Below are 19,465 nucleotides of genomic sequence, written 5' to 3'. Positions count from 1 at the left end.
AGCCTCTTCTGTTGGATAATTGTTGTAGCTCAGTCAGACCAAGGGCTGCCGAATTAAATGTAGTTAGTTGACTGAATGTGAGAAGATGCAAGGTGGAGTGTGGAGGCATGGGCACAGGACGGGCATGTGCACAGATGCACACAGACGCTTGCCAGGTGGGCACATGCGGGGATTTCACTCAGATTCCAGCTGTTCGGGTGGGCACGTGTGGGCACCTCACTCAAAGCTCTCTGGTTCGAGCCCAGTAGTTCGTGCCTGGCAGGCATTGTAGTCTGGCAAGAGTCACGGTCCTGGGAGGACATTCTACTAATAAGTTGTTTGTTACTCCTGTTGTGGTAGGCCAGAAAAGTATGGCTTTGTGAATGTCCGCTGACTGTACAAGAAGCACCGTGTGTCCTGAGGGAAGTTAGAGGACATGGAGAACATCACCCTGTTATACAAGTTCTGATGGTGCTACAGTCACAGCTGAGCAAATGTGGAAGCTTGTAGAGAAGTCTAGAAGCACATACTGCATCAAAGGATGAGGCAAGTGAAGCCAATGTGTGCAAATTCAGAGTCAATTCTGGTTTTTATTTCACACTTTGGTGTTTGCTCATCATGGATTTCTTTTTGTTACATCAAGTTTAGATATTTTAAAAAAGATGGTATCTTCATTTCTGATTTCTCTGGCATTTCCGTTAAATTTTGTACCCGAGGCATGTACTTTACTTCACTTTGTACTCTAGTCTAGATTTTGTGATAGCGTGTTAATATCTGGCCATTTCAGTAAGTTTCCATGTCCCACTGCAGAGACTAAAGAAGGCCGTGGACAGCAAACAAATGGAGGCAGACATGCTCAGCTGAGTTGCACTCACCTTGCATGTGGGGAGCCTGGCCCCCAGAGCATGCCTGTCTCCATCTGTTTGTTCACAGCCTTCTTTAGTCTCTCGTCCACAAATTCTCACAACCTACACTCTTTTGTCTCCTATTTAAGATCTTCAGCCATACACCCCTTTCTCTTTTGTGGTGCCAACCAGTCTGTTCCCTGTCCTTGGCACAGCCCTTTTCTCTAGCTGTATCCTGCTAGGGCAGTTTCCCTACCTTCAGTCCAGTTGCCATCCACTTGAAGTTGCCATCTCCTCCATAAAGCATTTTCTTCCTGAATTCCTGAATTAATAACCTGCTCTCTGCCTGCTGTACCTAACTAAGTCTTTGCCACTATGGAATGTTTCATTCAAAGTCAACTGATTTCCAGCCACTTTGCACCCATGTGGTGTTGGCTCTGAGTGGCATTGCCCAAGGCACACTTAGGGTTAAAGATTTGGAAACTTTTGTTGGTTTCCTGTATTGTGCCCTTATCAGGGAAACGGAAGTGAAGTGCCGAGGCTCGACACCCAGTAATACAATCTCTTGGCAGCAGTTGTTGTGGCTGTTAGCTGCTGTCGAGTCAATTCTAACTCAGGACCACCCCCTCCAACACCACTCTCCGCCACCCAGTGCAGAGTGGAACTGCTCCGTTGGATTTTCACAGCTGTGCTCTTGAATGGAGGTCACCAGGCCTATCTTCTGAGATGCCTGTGGGTAGATTCAAACTGCAACCTTTCAGCTGTTTGTCGGACACTTCTCCTATCTGCCACCCAACAACTCTGCAGCAGCCATTGTTTGCTCTTAGATGCCACCAAGTCGACCATGACTCATAATGACCCTGTAGACAACAGCTTGCCTACCCGGCCCCATCCTCATGATCTCTGATATGCTTGAGCTCATTGTTACAGTCACGTGTCCATTCATCTCCTTGAAGGTTTTCCTCTCTTTCATGGACCCTCTGCTTTTCTCAGCATGATGTCTCTTTTCATCCTGAAAACATGCCCAAAGTATGTGAGATGAAGTTTCACCATCCTTGCCTCTAAAGGGCACCCTGGTTGCATTTCCTAGTAGTCATTCATTGCTGTTGAGGCTGAATCTACTCAGAACTGACCCTCCAGTGGGTTTTGGAGGCTGTACATCTCTCCCACAGAGCTGTTGGAAGATTGAGTTAGCAGCACAATCCTTTAGCAGTTGTGTGTTGCTGAGTTGGAACCAACCCCTAGCTGTCCCTCTATTGTGTGTTCAGAGGCAGTAAAACACACAGGAGGAGATTACCCATCTTTCTCTCACAGACTAGCTGATGGATTTGAACCATATACTTTTGAATTGGCAGCACAGTTCCTTATTACTAAGACTGTAAGTGGAAGGATGACAGTCTCCTGTGCCTCTAAAACTCACTGGAGAGTCAGCTTGGGGTCAGTTCTGAATCGATGGTACACACCAAGATCATAAAAGACCTGTGACATGGAAGGTGCTTAAGATTCTGGGTCAGAAATGTTTGGAGGTGCTGTGCTCAAATCTTGATAGGGTTTGGAGGTGTCTTGAGAGTACTCTTTGGAGACGCAGAAATTTGTGTGTGTGGGTTTATCACAAGTATGAGGATTGGTGGGAAAAAGGAAGAGAAAGCAGCAGCTGGGGCTGTGGGAAGTCAAGAGACCTAAAGTCAGTGACTAGAGAGGATCAGTAGGTTTACCTGGACCTTGCCCCAAGTGAGCAGAAAATTCCCAACTTCCTCTTCCAGCAGCAAGAAATGAGCCTTGACTATTTCTGGGCCATGAGTCATTTGATCTGACTGTGGGTAATAATTGCGTAGTAAACACACACTGTGCATGCGGTGATAAAGGCTGATAAGGGGTTGGCCAAATGCAAATGGAATCAGGAAGGGCATGAAGGGAGTCCCCACGATTTCATCACCAAGCCTCTTGAGGGCTTAAGGGTCAGGCACTCAGGGCCCCCTGGTCTTGCCTCGTCTACTGACCCAAGTTATCTTCTCTTATGCTCACTGCCTGGTCCTCTCTGTACATGGTCCACCTCACTGTTCAGCCCATCTCTCAGACCCTACATTACTGACATTCTCTTTATGGCTGAGGAACTGAATAGATGGCTGAGGGAAAGATAAGTGGGAAGGATAGGTAGGATGATGCAAGGATGGAGGGGATGAGTAGATTGAGGTGGGTGAGTAGCTGGGTGGAAAGATGGATGAAATCCTGCATGGATGGGTAGATGATGAATGGGAAATCGCCTATCAGCTGGAAACCCTGGCTCTCTATTCTTCCCTAGTTCAATCTGAGATACTTCTTCTGAGATTCATTCCCTAACTAACTTCCCCCCTATTTTGAGTCCAGAACTGACTCTGGAGCCTCTCCCAGGGTCACCTGTGGGAATGGGTGCAGCGGAAGACACTAGCTGAGTCAGGCTGCCCGGCCTGTGTGGAATTATGTGGGAGGGAAGTGACACAGGCTGTTACATGAGGAAGCGCCTGTTGATCTGAGAGGTACGGATGATATCCACAGCTGAGGAAAATCCAGACAGACCTGCTAGAAGGAGGGGCTTTGAAGAAGGTGGGATTTGGAAGAGCAGAAAAGAAAAAGAGGGTGGATGGTATTCTAAATGTTGGAACCAGCATTAACCAAGTCAGGGTGATGGGAAAGTGCGTGAATAGAGCATGTGGTGAGTTGGCACTGACTCCAGGTGACCCCGGGTGTAGCATAACAAAACACTGCCTGTTCTTGCACCGTCTTCACGATCATTGATGACATGCTTGTGCTTTGTTGCAGCCATTGTGTGGTGCCTTCTAACAGGGACTTCATCGTCTAGCACCATATTGAACAGTAGGCTTTTCATCGGCATATAATTTGTAACAAATCACTGGGCCTTTCTCCTTAGTCTGTAACCTCCACTGAAACCTATCCATGGTAAACCATGGTTCACCCTGCTGATATTTGGAATACTGGTAACAGTATTCCAGCCTCACAGCAACACAGAAGTCATCAAAATCTACACACTGAGAGATGAGTGGTGACAATACACGCATGAGCTTTTAGACAGGTGGCCCTGCTACGAGATTCTTCCTTAACTATGCATTTGCTATGAGAGTCTGGGCTGGACATTTGCTGTACATGAGATTCTACTTATAATTTCTCTACCTATAAAATTGAAGACAGTAGTCCTCAATATGGATTGAAGCTCAACATCAAGGAGACAAAGAATCTCACCACTGGGCCAACTGACAGCACCATGATAGATGGAGAATAAATTGAGGTTGTTAACAATTACAGCTTACTTGGAAACACAATCACCACTCTTAACACCAGCAGTCAGGAAATAAAAAGATAAATTACATTGAGAAAATCTGCTCTCAAGGACCTCTCCAAAGTGTTGAAAAGCAACAATGTCAGTGTAGATAGAGGCTAAGGTGTGACTGATCCATGCCATGGTCTTCTCAATTACTTGTTATGACAGAAGATGAAGTGATGCTTTTGAGCTGTGATGCTGGAGAAGAGTCTTGAACATACCATGGACAGCCAAGAAAACATATATGTCTGTCTCGGAGAGGGTGAAACCAAGTTTCTCCTTGGAGGCTAGGAAGCTCTGTCTCACATACTCTGATCACATGTACAGGAGAGAGTAGTCCTTGGAGAAGGACACCATACTTGGAAGGGTGGAGGGAAAGCATAGGAGAGAAAGACCCGGGAGATGGATTGATACAGTAACTGGGGCAATGGGGATAGGTGTGTTGGAATTCATGAGACTGGCTCAGGACAGGGCAGGCTTCAGAGCTACTGTACATAGGTTCGCTATGGGTTGCAGGTGACTCAACAACACATAACAACAGCCTATAAAATCAGGATAATGGTGCCTACCATGTTGAGATGTTTATGGATAGGTGTGGTGAGGGTATGTATTAGCTTCCTACTGCTGCTGTAATAAGTTACTCTTTACTTAGAGTTTTAAAAATACAAAATTCATTCTCTCATGGTTCTCTGGGTCCAAAGTTCTAATGGGTTCCACTAGTTCCTCTGCTCCAGGTTTTGCAATCAAGTAGCCGGTGGTCTGAGGTCTCCGGAAGAATTTGCTTCCAAATTTATTCAAGTTGGTGGTGGAATTCAAGTTCCTTGTGGCCATAGGACTGAAATCCCCATTACTTTGCTGACTTTTAGCCAACAGTCGCTTGCTTTCCTTTTCACACTGTTCTCTTTATATCCTATCAGCAGTGATACATTGAATCCTTCTCTTTTTAAAAAAAAATTAAAAATTTTTGAGTGAAGGTTTGCAAATCCTACTGGTTGTTCATATAATCATTCAAACGTTTTGTAATATTAAATATCACATAGCATAATTAATTATAATGTGTAATTAAACCCTTAGGGAGCTCTTGTGGCCTAGAGGTAAGAAGCTGTGTTGTAATCCCAAAGGCATGCAGTTCAAATCCTTCAGCTGCCCTGTGGGAGAAGGATGACCAGTCTCCTCCTCCTGTGCAATTAACTGCCTCAGAAAACGAAGGTCAGATATGGAGCAGTTGCAGCTCAATGCCAAACAACAATGACAGCAACAATCAGACGCATACGGGCTCTGATGGCCTGGTAGGTAAGGAGTTATACTGCAACCCCAAAAACACATAGTTCAAATCCACCAGCGGCTCCACAGGAGAAAGATGGGTAGTCTCCTCCCATGAAATTTACAGTCTCTGAAAACTTGCTGGAGAGTCAGTTATGAGTCATTTCTGACTCAGTGGCAACAAGGAAGTGAATATATTGCTTTTCCCTTCCCCCAGCTTATCTACTTATTAATCACCCCCCTTCCTATTCTTGTTAACACTCCAAAATCTATTCTCTCTGTGTGTAGATCTTAACTTTCGCTGTTGCTTGGAATATATGCTTTACTTTCACCCTCAGGTTCACACTTTAAATGCTTGACATTAATTTAATATCTAAAAATATTGTTGTTGTTAAGTGCCGTCGAGTCGTCGGCAACTCATAGCGACCCTATGAATGAAAATTCTCGACACTTGCGTGACTTTCATCCTTTCTCCAGGTTCATAGGGTTTCCAGAGGCAAGCTATTATGGAAGTGGATGCCACTCCTGCTTCCAATCTTGTTTCAACTGGGGAGCCCTACCCAATACTGTCCACCATGGGTAATCATTATCGCATTTGACACATCAGTGTCACAGTGTTCAGCTTTTAGTATCTAAAAATAGTATAGCTAAATTACTTGACAGTATTTATAGAATATGAAGTCCCTCCACTCTGGAAGTCAGCTGGCTGGCTGGTCGTCATCTCAATGGTGGTTTCATCTGGATGGCTGTCAGGCAAGGGACATTTCTAGGGTCCTTTTTGTTGTGTTGTACTGTTCCTTTTCTCCCCCCTCAAAAGCAGATGGGCCTTGAGCCTTAGACTAAGGGTAGGGGTGGAGCCCTGCTCAAGGGCGTGGATTTAAAATCTGTAGGGCCTGAGGACCGCAAATCTATTAATTTTAATAGAATATGCTTTAAAAGACACAGCAATCATTTGTCCTTTTGCTGTACTGAATAACTTGGAGTAGCTGTGATGCTGAACACTATCCCATAGTTGTGTCAAATACCATAATGGTTACCAATTATGTACAATGGTTGGATGAGCTTCCAGATTGATTCATATTGGGAAGCAGGAGTGGATCAAAACTAGGTGCCTCTGGAAACTCTACAAACTCTCTTATAAATGTACAGAAAAGATGTTAGTCATAGAAAAAAAGTTTAGGTCTTCTGTGCAAAGCTTACTCTGAGTCATATTTGACTTGACAACACTTAACCACTGTTAAATGAGACTAGTTATCTTATATCTCAATGGTGGTTTTATCTATCAACATAACTAATTACTGTTATATCTGGAGGAACATTCTTCCACTTTGCACATCACTCTTTGTCAAGGTGCTGTATCAGGTAACCTGGGTTTGCTGTGATGCTGAACCTTGTGCCATGGGGATATCAAATACCATAATGGTTTCCCATTGTGGACAGTGTTTGGTGAAGCTCCCAGTTGTAAAACAGGTTGTGAAGCAGGAGTGGCATCCCCTTTCTAAACCACATGCCTCTGGAAACTCTATGAACTTGGAGAAACAATGATAGCTGTGGAAAAGTATTGGGTCTTTTGTCTATAGAGTTGCTTTGAGTTGACCTTGACTTGATGGCAATCAACAACAACAACAACAACAACAACAACAACAACAACAACATATCTCTGGATAGATATGCTTCACACACATTTCCATTTAACCTTGGGGCTAAAACCCCAGTTGATAATTTTGATCACTATTGACTGATGACTAGATAGTTTATTCAGTAACATGGGTGACATTGGATCATTAAATGCCATAATAAGATAATTGCTCGCTGCATTTATACCCATTAGCAAGACTAAGCCAAGGATTTGATATATAATCCATTCAGTTGGATTACATGTTTCCATATGTTATTTCATCATAAAAAACCATGTACAAAATATCATGCTTTCTTCCTCTGTTTTTCTATTTCTTTTTAAAGCTGTTCCATGATTTTGGAGATTGCTTAGTACAACACAGAGAACATCAGGAGAAAAGCCCAAGATGACACCTTACACTATTGCCAGTATGCATGTTGTTATAGTGTATTAGTAAGGATATTTATGAATTTTTGTTGTTTTTTTAAAATTTTATTTTGTTGTTGAGAATATACGTGGCAAACCATACAAGTGTTTCTCCAAACACATGGCAGTGACACTGATTACAGTCAATTGTACAACTGTTCTCACCTTCCTTTTCTGAGTTGTTCCTCCACTAACGTAACTGTCTATCAAGTACTATTCAACTGAGCTGTTGATGTTAGTTTAATTCTATATACAGAGTGTGAAAGAGCACAGCACTCCAGGCAGACATTCTTTGTTTAAAGACTGGCTTCAGAGTCAGGTTAAAAGATTATCTCAAGATAAGTCAGGAATTCATCTAGCTTTGATGGATCCACAAAGGTTGGAGTTCTGAAGAATTTAGAAATCTTGATGAAATCCATTCCCCTCACCACTCATAACGTGCTCTTTGGTGTCTTGAGAAATCTATATTTTTCTTTAAAACTCAAATTCACTGCTGTAAAATCAGAACCAACCCATTTCTGACCCTCCAAGGGTCTCCAAGACTGTCAATCACCCTGGAGGAGACCTCTCATCTTTCTCCCTTGACCTGCTGGTGGCTTTGAAAAACCACTGGTGTGGCTTTTGGTCACCAGAGCTCTCCGATGAAGTGAGTTCAGTCAGCTCTCTATTTCAATGAAAGTGGGGACAGGGATAACAGTGATGATCAATTTCTCATATTAGAATCATACTTGAGCTGTGGCACTGTGGCAAATTTAAGATTATCAGCGCTACTACTGATGACAGATCTCTCATTTGTTGGGTGGCTTTATCTGAATGAAAGGGAAGGTGTTTAAAAAGCTCTCAGTAGAAGGTGAGCTCAAAGAAGATGACAGAATCTGTTTTCTCGGAACTTCTGGTAAGGATAACAAAAGGATAGATGTCTCCCTTTCTCACTTTTTCCCTCCCTAGCTGCATGATATTGCACTGAGTGACTGTGGTACAAACCATCTGTTTTTCACTGATGAACTCTCAATTTACACAGAACTATCTATTCCCCTCATCTCCCATCAAGAGACTAGTCCAGAATTACCTAATCCCATGTCTTTAATTTAGTGTGGGAACCAGCAAGATATCTTCTCTTTCAGAGTTCCAGGAGCTAGGTAAAGAAATAAAACAGGAATTCCCTTTCTGGACTTCTTTTATACAGTTTCATTGATCCTTAGGCCATATTTAGATCTCCTTAGAGCAGCAGTCCACTGTGTTTATGTCTCTTAATAACTTTAACATTATTACGTCCTGGGAGCCAATGTTGGGAATAACTTGTTCACAGCAGCTGTAAGGTACAGCTTGTTAATGTATATACTCTCTTTTTCTTTCTTTTTTGGCAGCAAAGCCCGGTAACCAGCACCTTCAAAAAACCGTAACCTTATTTATGTTTGAGAAAAATTTTGACCCATGAGAATGAGCCAAGTACAAAAGAAATGGCTAGCTCTCATTGTTCCAGTGAGCTCCAACAGGCAAAGTGGTTAGATGGACTTTGGACGGCTTGCATCCACTGATGTTTATCAAATTTTGAGCTTTATACTTCTTCACTAGCACTGTCTCAACAATGAAGCTAGTGAAGACAGGCTGAGATGGAGAAGGCAAAAATGGGAGATTCCAAGTCCATTCCTGTAGGTTAGTCTTATGTCCCCATGTGCTCTAAAATTCCACTTTTGATTAGAGGTGGGAATGAGATGCTGGACTATCTTTCTTGTACTGCTTCTTTGATTCTGCTTTGCAGAATGTCGAGTCTTGAAGGAGCCTGACTACTTTGAAGGGAGGGTTCATGTCACAAAGTCTGGGGTTTCTTTGAGGCCATCTCCTTTGCCACCTGCTGGGCTAACCAAAGCTTGCATCTTTCGGTCTTGAGCCTCTTGAAGTTCGCCACAGACATAAGTACTCTTACAATGTCCAGCCATTTACCATCACCTCACACCAGTTCTCACCCAGTTGGGTGATAGACTCTTCTGGTAACTTTATTGCAAGAGGAGCTACCACAACACCAAGGTTCTTGAAGAAGTGACGACCAACTATTTCAGGGTTTAGCTCCCATTTGACATTGTTTTTCATCCCTAGTTCCAGGTGACGGCTTCTCAAGAATTTTACTGGCTCCTCACCTGTCTTGGTTGGAATCCTCTCTAGTTTTTCATCTTGCCTGACCAATTTCTCTTCCTCAAAAAGCTTCTTGTTTTCAGGGAATGCATATTACTGCCAGTCTTTGTGGAAGGAGTTTATTCCGGCCCACTGATTTTTTCACTGAGACCAAGTCACCCCTGACTCCAGGTTCCTCCACGGACTGTGTGAGGATGAGCTCCAAGTTCTCTTTGGGTCGGTGTTTTGTGTCCTCCACCTGCTTGTAGGCGCGGTGTCTCTGGTGAAGGCGTGGCTTCTTGCCCTCCCCGGTGAGTGGCACCTTCCACCCTCACTCCACTATGACAGAGCCCCAACTATGAGAGAGGCTGACGTCACGCTCCAGGCCAGAGGTGTCTGCTCCACATCGTAAACGGAGCAGGTCCTCAACTCCTTCTTGAAGCATCTGCTCGAGCCTGCCCACAGCAGAGCCCTGGCTGGCACCCATTAATTTTTGTTTTATTTACATTTTTTGGAAGATAAATCAAAGCCTTTCACTTGAACTTGGGGGGAGGGTATAACACCTAACAGAATCTTAAGTAAAATACTTCTCAGTAGTGATGTAACATTTTAAAATATCAGAAACTGAATATCTGTTCTCATTTTTACTTAATGGGTCAAGAGGAAAACAATCAATGAGGGAAGGTTATGCTGATAATAAAGTTCTCAAAGTTAAAAATGGGTTCCCTTCGTTTGTACTTATCACAGGCTACACGAAGTCCCAAGAGGATTCATTATGAGAAACAAGTCAATTATTAAGACCATACTTTGGAAATAACTTAATGAGGAAGCACACGAAAAGCCAAGACTTACTTCATCTTTATTTTCAAATAAGTGGTCTTAATTTTTCTTCTTCTTTTTTCAAATTTATTATCTTTTTTTGTTGTTGTTGATTGCTTTCTTTTTTTCTTATTTTTTTCAAAAAATGTATTTTTTGTATTCATTGTTGTATAATCATATATCCCTTTTATTTTAATTATGTATTTATTTATATGTTTTCAGGCTTTGCTTGGGGGCTACAGGGAGCCCCATTCTTGGAGGGACTCACAGTTTCTTCAGCCACTCCAGGCTGGGGGCCTAGGGGTCCTGGGAATGGCTGGGCACGTCAGGCATGGCCTTAGCGTCTCAGAGGGGAACTGGGTAGTTGAAGGGGGGTAGACTCATTGATCACGATGGCATGTGGATATTAGGGCTTAACTGGGGCAGAATTATGGTGAGGCCCTTGATGGTGAAGGACATGGCCTGCAGTGGCCCCTTCGCCCAGGCATTTTTGAGGAAGGCTGTGAGGCTGTGAGGCAGCGGCCATGGTGGCTCCCCACATATTCCTTTTCTTTTTAATTGCTATTTTAACAGTCCACTTTGCTATGAACCTCTTATTCCGGACTATTGTCATGCACATAATACTCTATCATATATTTCTTTTAGACGGTTCTCTCTCTCATATGTTTCAATGCAGTGTACATTATTTACTCCCTATTTTCTTAGTTTTCTCCCAACCCCTCTGTTTTATAGCAGTGGCATTATGCAGTATTTGTCCTTTTGTGACTGAGATATTTCACTCAGCATAACATCCTCTATGGGTCACCCATTTTGTAAGATATTTTATGAGTTCCTTTTTTTTTTTTTTTTTTCAGGGCTGCATAGTATTTCATTGTGTGACTATACCACAGCTTCTCTACCCATTAATTTGTTGATGGGCACTTGGGTTGCATCCATCTCTTTACTCTTGTGAACAATGAAGCAATAAACATGAGCTCTAGTGGCCTGGTGGTAAGGAGATGCACTGTTAACCTAAAGGCAGGCAGTTTGAAGGTACCAGTTTCTCCTTGGGAGAAAGATGGCTAATCTCCTTCAGGCAATTTCATAGCCTCTGGAGAGTCAACTATGAGTTGACTTGATGGTACATAATAACAACAGCATAACCTGGAGCAGGGAGCTCTGGTGGCCTGTCCCCTGAGGAGTTGAGCTGCTGACCCAAAGGTTGCACTCTGGTGGTTCAAATTCACTAATGGCTCCTCAGAAGAAAGGTGAGCAATCTTTTCCTGTGTGATTTACAGCCATGGAAATGCTACGGAAGGCCAACCGTGAGTTGGCTTTGACATGACAGCCGTGAGAGTTTTGATAACTTTGAACTCAAGGCGAGTAGTGTAGTGTCCAACTGAGCCCAATGCAAAAATCAGTATTATCGACCCTACTTTCATTTAAAATGTTGATATTTTACCTATCATTAGGTTTTATAAACAATTTTCGATATTTATTACATTAAAACATTTATCCTAATGACAAATTATGAGACTTGAGAATGTTATTGTAGTTGTTATATAAGCCAATGACTCATAGCTCATCCGCCGTGGGTTTTCAGAGGCTGTAAGTCACATGAGAGACTTTCTACTAGTCTTTCTACCGTGGACCTACTTGTGGCTTTGAACTGTGTCCTTTTATGTTGGCAGTGCAAGTTCTTACCATGAGGCCTCCAGAGCTCCCTGTGTGTAAAGAAAAAAAAATCTCCTTTTGATGAGTTATGTCCTATTTTGGCCTATTGTAAGTGAGCTGGTATATTTATTTTTAGAACACTGCTCTTGAGAAGCTGTACTATTTGTGAAAGTCTTATTGTGATTGTTGGTGTTATATGCCATTAAGTTGATGGGCTTATGTTTTCATTCTTCTTGGGAAGTGCAGTGCATGCTGTCCTGCTGATCTAATGGTTAGTGGTTCAAACCCCTCGAATGTTATATGTATATTTACTATAATAAAAACCAAAGGACAAACATAAATCATATTTATTACTGAAGGGAGCTCTGGTGGCCTAGTGGCAAGAAGCTGTGCTACAATCCTGAAGGTGCGCTGTTCAAATCACCTTTCTTCTGAGGAGCCATTAGTGAATTTGAACCACCAGAGAAGTGCAACCTTTGCTTCAGCAGCTCAGCTCCTAATAGGCCACCAGAGCTCCCTGCTCCAGATGCTCCGCCGGAGAAGGAGTGGAAATCTCCTCCTGTGCCAGTCAGATGAGATTCAATGACACACACACACACACATTTATTACTGAGTTTTTACCATCCTTAAATATTATACCTGAAGTTGGTGTTGCTTTTGCCTCATCACAGTATGAAAAATCTTCTGAGAACCATCTAAGTACCATACACCAAATCACCGTAACATCTACCCTCATAGGAGCAGGGCTGCACAACTTCTTTAACAAGGGGCCACGGGGCTTTTTATTACTCAGGTTTCCAGGCAGATGTCCCAGTCTCAGTCAGCCTCCACATTGTCAGGTCTGACTGTTCCCCTGACTTGCTGCCCTATCTTGGTACCACTCTTTCCCCATCAACACTAGAAAGTAAGCTTCCACTGTTCTTTGTTCACCATGAAGTCCCAGATGACCCAAACGAGGGCCTGATACAAAGTGAGCCCTTGCCTAAGAGCCTATTGCGACTCCTACTGTCCAGCAAACTCCAGAGGATAAAGCAGAACTGCATCATGGAGCGTTCTTTAGTCTCTGACTCTGTTTACCAGAGTGGTCTGCCATATTGGAGGAGCCTATGGGCTAAAGCCCCCAACCTTTTGGTGAAGCAGCTGTATACTTGACCACTGTGCCACCAGGCTCATTTTTACAAAGTAAATGTTTTAGAAATATTTCATAAAGAGCCTCAACAGCCAATGGTTATCAAGTCCTTGCTGTGTGCTAATCAACTCCCATTTAATGGCTCATTTAATTCTCACAAGCATCTCATGAAGTAGCTTGCTGCCATTCTACAAGTGGAGGAATGACACACAGAGAGGTTACGTACTTTGCTGAGGTGCATATGGCTAATAAGGAGTGGATCTGGCATTGAAATCAGGGCAGTCTGACTCAAGAGAGGCTGTTTCAACTTTAGGACTAGTGACATTTTGATGGCATAGTCTACAGGGCATTGTGCTGCCAACCCAAAGGTGGCCCCTCTCTGGTAGTTTAAATTCACCAGCCGGAGGGAATTGGGCAATATCCTCTCATGTGATTTACAGCCTCTGAAAACTGCAGGGTCAGCTACGAGTCGGTGGTGACTTTATAGCAATGAGTTCTGAGAAGTTTTGCTTGTGAGGGGTTTTTATGGCTCAATTGTGTCCTTCAAAAACATGTGTCTGAATTTTAACCCATATCCATGTGGATGCAATCCCATTTGGGAATAGAGTTTGATCTGTGATTCTCACCTCATGAGGCAGCCAGTGGAGGTCAGTCATTTCTGAGATCCTAAAGGAGCCGATTAAGCACACGGAAGGCAGGCCTAGAGGGGAAGACAGATGTCAACCCCCAAGAAGACTGTCAAAAGACCAAGGAACAGAAGCTGTAAGAGACAAGAACCTTCCCCTAGAAATCCTAGAGAGTCTCCCCTTACAGCTGGTGGTCAGAATCTGAACTTCTAGTTTCCTAAATTGTGAAAAATAGATTTCAACCACTCCCTAACTTGTGAGGGACTAGAGAGTATTATACTAAGTGAACGAACTCAGTCCCATAAGGACAAAGCCTGTATAAGACCATTATTGTAGAAACAGAAATGTAACTAGTAAAATGTGTATGAGAATCCATGGGAGGCAGGGTAGGAGCAGAAGGGTGGGAATGGGTCAATCACAGGGTCACACAATTTGATGAGAGCCGGGGGTAAAGGAAATGGGAAAGATCTGGTATGAAAAACAATGTATATGAACTTTGTAAGTAAACCAGTATAAAATAAAAATTTTACGAGCAGCTAGAAAATTAAAAGACAAATTGCATTGGGCAAGTCTGCTGTCAGAGACCTCTACAAGATACGGAGGAGCAACAGTGTCAATCTGGAGACTAAGGTGCACCTGATCCAGGCCATGGTCTTTGCAATTACTTGCTATGCATCAGAGAGCTGGACAATGACTAGGGATGATGGAAGAATTGATGCCTTTGAGCTGTGGTGCTGGAGAAGAGTACTGAATATACCATGGACTGCTAGGAGAACAAACAAGTTTGTCCTGGAGTGGGTGAAGTCAGGCTGCTCCTTGGAAGCAAGGATTCGGAATCTCTGTCTGACATATTTTAGACATGCTGCAAGGAGGCACCAGTCCTTGGAGAAGGATGTCTTGCTTGGGAGGGTGGAGGGACAGCGCAGGAGAGGAAGACCCTCGATGAAATGGATAGATTCCGTCACTGGGATAATGGGATAGGCATGTTGGAGACAATAAGATTGGCAAGGGTTAGAGCAGGTTTTAGGGCTGTTGTACATAGGGTTGCTATGAGTCGCAAATGACTCGATGTCACATAACAACAACAACAACAACAACAACAACAACAACCATTTTAAAGCAATAGATTTAGTTTATCCACTTGCCTGTGGTTTCCCTGCTATAGGAGCAGTAGGTAGCTAAGAAGGAGCTTGATGACGTAGTATACAGTGCGTCAGGCTGCTAACTGAAAGGTGGGCAGTTTGAAGACACCATATGCTTTTCAGGAGAAAGATGGCAGTGTCCTCTCATGAAGATTTATGACTTTAGAAACCAGATGGAGGGTGTTAGCAGTCAGAGTCTACTGGAAGACCGTGATTACATGTGAATGAGACAATCAAGATGGGTTACCTTGTACTGGGAGTTGTTTAATCCATCCAAGACAGAATTATTTTCTACTTTGAATTTTTGGTTGAAATGACGCTTTTAGTAATAGAAGGCATTTTGAATAAAATAAATACATTTTCTTTTGAGGTAATAAGGATTTTGAAGCTGACAGTCAGTCATTGCCGTGAAGGTGGAACAGACTCAGAGCTGACTGTCCGGTGGGTTTTCAGAAGCTGTAAATCACATGAGAGGAGACTGCTCACTTTTCTACTCCATAACAGCTGGGGATTCAAATTGTCTGCCTTTCGTTTGACAGCACAACTCCTTACTCCTAGGCTTCCAGGTCTCACCGTGGTATAATTATTGGAACACATATGCTTCAGGGGTTTTGGATGCTGGTGCTGGTGTTGGTGGGGTGTGGTTCATTACTTCCAATTCACGGTTTTCCCGCCAAATGGCCATACCCCACATACAGAGGCTGGGTGGGGCCTTAGTCCACAGGCTCGGTTCAGATCCCAGCCAACATCAGCTTCCAGCCTGGTGAGAGCCACTGTGGATGCCCAGGCCATAAGTGCCTCTAGATGACTCCAAGCACCAGGCTGACATGCCATGTAAGCTCATGAAGGGCCCTATGCAGGAAACACCAGCCGGGCTCAGCCAACTCACAGAACTGTGAAAGATAACACCAATGATTGCTTTAAGCCTCTGAATTTTGGAGTGGTTTATAATAGACAACTGTAACAGTCCCCACACTGTAAGTTTACACAAAACAGGGACAACATCCTTAACACAACTCCAGATCTCTGGTCCTCAACCAGGTGCCTGCTGAGATATAAATGGCCAGCCAGTATTTCTTGAGTGAACGAATGAAACACAGCCAAACTCACTATTCACCCTGAGATAGAATAGATTTATTAGCAAGAGGTAATCAGGAAACATATATTTTTACAAAAATGGAAATTTCTTTTTTTTTTCCAAACAAGCTGTAAGTTGAAATATTTTAGGACTTGAAATAGAATTCTCATACCACTAGGTATTGCTTACAGCAAAAGTTGTCTGTTAGTTGTAGTGGAGCATGCCTGCCACTTTAGAGTTAACCTGTGTTTTCTATACTGTACAATGTAAAAAATACATGGTAATATTCACAGAATAAGCACTACAGTACTATATTCCTGCTAGAAGGCATTTAGACAGGACTACAGTATATGCAATAAAAACACTTGGTTATTGAGTTCCTAATTCTACAGTGTGGTACTAATTATCACAAGGTATACAGACTTAGAGCATCTCAACGTAAGCTTGTGGTGACTGTTCGGCAGCTAAAGGTGGAACAGTTACATTTGTGTGTGTGTGTGTTCCCGACTTCCAGTAGATGCTGGACAGTGGTCCAAGTCGACGTGACTTGGGGTTGTGACTCCGTTTCCCTCGGGAAGCTCCAGGGCCTCGTCCAGACGGATTGAGGCTGCTGTCATGCTGTTGGATGTTATCCTAGAGCAAGGAGGGACGTGGTGGCTGGACGAGATCGCAGCATTGGTGGTGAATGGCGTGGTTCTCAGCGGAGAGGAATCCCTTCCATCCAGGTTACTGGGAGATGGAGAGTTTTGAGACCTGCGAGATTTTGGCTGAAAAAGCTGCTTTGGAAATTGGCATCACCATCAGCGGAAAGATTTGTCAATGACTGGACTTCGGGGTATGGTTCCCCCTCCCGCCTCCCACCCACCCCCTACCCAGTTATAACAACTACATGGAACATGCTGGGAAGATGCCTGGGTGGCCGACGCAGCCCAGGGCCCTGGGCCGGGGAAGTAAGGAAGCGGGTCTGGTGCTGAGGAGTCATGTGTGCACGGGTTCGGTTCCCCTTCTGAGAAGAGCACGCGATCTGGGAAGGACAGACTGGGAGGACGGTTGTTGAAAAGAAACCGGCACTGTGGAAGACGGGGTGGGCTGAGTGGGCCAAGTCTTAAACGATGCAGAAATTCATATTCCTACAGGAATCTAAGAACAAGAATGGATTTGTATTCCTGGAGAAGCACATACTAGAGAAGAGAATCCGGAGAAACCAAACAGATATGTACAATTATCATATAGCAAGTGTACATGGGGCAGGGGCAGCTGGGGCCGAGCCGGGCAGCTTCAGGTGGGGAGTTTTGGTTCTATTCGTAGAGAAGACTCGTAGAGGCTTTCTTCATCCATTACAAAAGATTGGTCCAGTAAGTATTGAGTGACCTGGAAAACAGGAGAGAGGAAAAGGAGAGCCAGGGTTACGTGGCCCACACACGACACTGACCGTGGACCCCAGAGGTCTCTCGGGAGCCAGAGTTGAACCAGGGTCCGACTAGCACACGAAGAGGTAAGCAGTGTTTGGTCTTAATATTTGGCTTAATATTAAACTCAGCAGTGGCCCAAGGGTAAACTTCTTGCCTTTCATGTGGGCACCCTGGGTTTGATTCCTCCTGGCTGGTGTGCACATGTGCAGTCACTACTTGCTGGGGGGACCTGCATGTTACTGTGATGGAACAGATGTCAGTGGTGCTTCCAGAATAAGATGGACTATGAAGAAAGGCCTGGTGATCTACAGTCAAAAACCAGCCAGTGAAAACCTTATGAGATTTTCATGACAACCAATTATGGGATGGTGCAGGCAGCTTTTACTTCCATTGTCATGAGGTCACCAGCAGAGGAGCATCTGAGGCATGACAGGAAAGCCACTCAAGGGGAGTGCTATTTAACAGGAGGCACCATCGAGCAATTTCTATTGACCATCACGGTTTCCATCAACAGCTGTGAGAAACACTTAAGCTTGCTAAAATGAATACTTCTGCATTCATTCAGGCTCCCTGGGTCAAGGCAGACTGTGTGATCTTGCTCAGTTTAGTGTAGAAAGAGAAAAGACAAAGGGGAAGACTTAGAGACATTATAGACCAATTTTTATCAGTGAAAGCAAGAAAAGTGTAGGTTGAATTTTCATGTGGTGCTGTCGCGTGCTAAGAAAAGGATTAGTGGGGAGCTCTGGTGGCCTGGTGGCAGGAAGCTGCAACTACAATCCCAGAGATGCACGGTTTGAATCCACCAGATGCTCTGCCGGGGAAGGAGGGGCAATCTCCTCCTGTACCAGTCAGATCTGATTTGACGGTACAGGCACACAAAAAAATAAAAAAATAAAAAAAAGAAAAGGATTAGTGAGTCCGCAATGTATTTTTTAACAGGTATTGTATAAAGTTTTCTAAAAGAGGGGTGTGAGATATTTAGCCAGGGATGCAATTTTCTGTTCCTCATGGCCATTATTTTCTTAGGTTCGCCTCTCGTTGCCATGAGCAGTGGCTGGCTTGAAGACATCAAGCAAGAGCAGCAGTCACAATTACCCTTGATTGTTATGTCTTTGTCAGACCACTAAGTGGAGTGTTTGTGGTCCATGTTTCATGGGAGGAAAAAAAAAATACACACACACACACACACACACACACACACACACACCCCACCTGCAGAATCTAGGTGGTAGATGTGTGGGGTTCACTGCACATTTCTTCCAATATTTTTATGCTTTAAAATGATCATAACACAATGTTGGCAAAATACAGATCTGACCATTAGGATTTATAGTATTCATTCCAAGAGAGTTAAATGGAGACCGAGGCTGTGTGAGGAGAGTCTCCTCTTTCCCCCACCTCATCAGGGACTTTCCCTTATGGGATCTAAATGATCTTTTTCCCTCTGACCCCATTCAGACTTCCTGTGGGATTCCTCACAGGTAGCCCCCAGTTCTAAAAAGTCTCTGTCTAATCAGTAATTGTTGTTGTTGTTGTTGTTATGTGTCATTGAGTTGACTATGACTCATAGCGACCCTATAGACAATAGTTCTGAACCCTGCTCTATCCTGAGCCAACCTCACTGTCTCTGGCACACCTACCCTCATTACCCCAGTTATTGTGTCAATCCACCTCATCTGGGGTCTTCCTCTCCTGCACTGTCCCTTGACCCTTCCAAGCATGATACTATTCTCCAAAGACTGGTTCTCTCCTGATTACAGGCCCAAAGTATGTGAGATGGAGTCTCAAAATCCTTGCCTCCAAGGAGCAGCTTGGTTTCACCCTCTCCAGTACAATCCTGTTAGTTTTCTTGGGAGTCCATGATATGTTCCATACTCTTCTCCATCACCACAACTCAAAAGCATCAATTCTTCTGTAAACCTTGGTCATTGTCCAGCTCTTGGGTGCATAGCCTGGCTTGGATCAGCCATAACTTAGTCTCTAGACTAACATCATTGCTCTCTAGCACTCTGGAGAGGTCTCTGACAGTAGATTTTCCTAATGTAGT

At 43.7% G+C, this 19,465-nt stretch overlaps 1 protein-coding gene and 1 pseudogene across 1 annotated transcript in view; both read right to left on the bottom strand.

The window, feature by feature from the left end:
* Window positions 1-9,257: 9,257 nt before the first annotated feature.
* On the bottom strand, window positions 9,258-10,004 carry LOC102854688 (annotated as a pseudogene).
* A 5,644-nt stretch (window positions 10,005-15,648) lies between these two features.
* The window catches only part of RASGRF1 (Ras protein-specific guanine nucleotide-releasing factor 1), a 157,912-nt gene continuing 154,095 nt past the window's right edge, over window positions 15,649-19,465 (bottom strand). Inside the window, exon 27 of the mRNA XM_006888251.1 lies at window positions 15,649-17,377. Coding sequence (XP_006888313.1) covers window positions 17,285-17,377 — 93 coding nt within the window. The 3' untranslated portion in view covers window positions 15,649-17,284. The remainder of the gene's footprint in view (window positions 17,378-19,465) is intronic.

This window comes from Elephantulus edwardii, unplaced genomic scaffold (genome assembly GCF_000299155.1).
Source record: "Elephantulus edwardii isolate Elephantulus edwardi_28Jun2011 unplaced genomic scaffold, EleEdw1.0 scaffold00066, whole genome shotgun sequence".
Classification (NCBI taxonomy): domain Eukaryota; kingdom Metazoa; phylum Chordata; class Mammalia; order Macroscelidea; family Macroscelididae; genus Elephantulus; species Elephantulus edwardii.
Note: the sequence above shows the minus strand (reverse complement) of the source record. Positions and strands in the feature narration are given on the sequence as shown.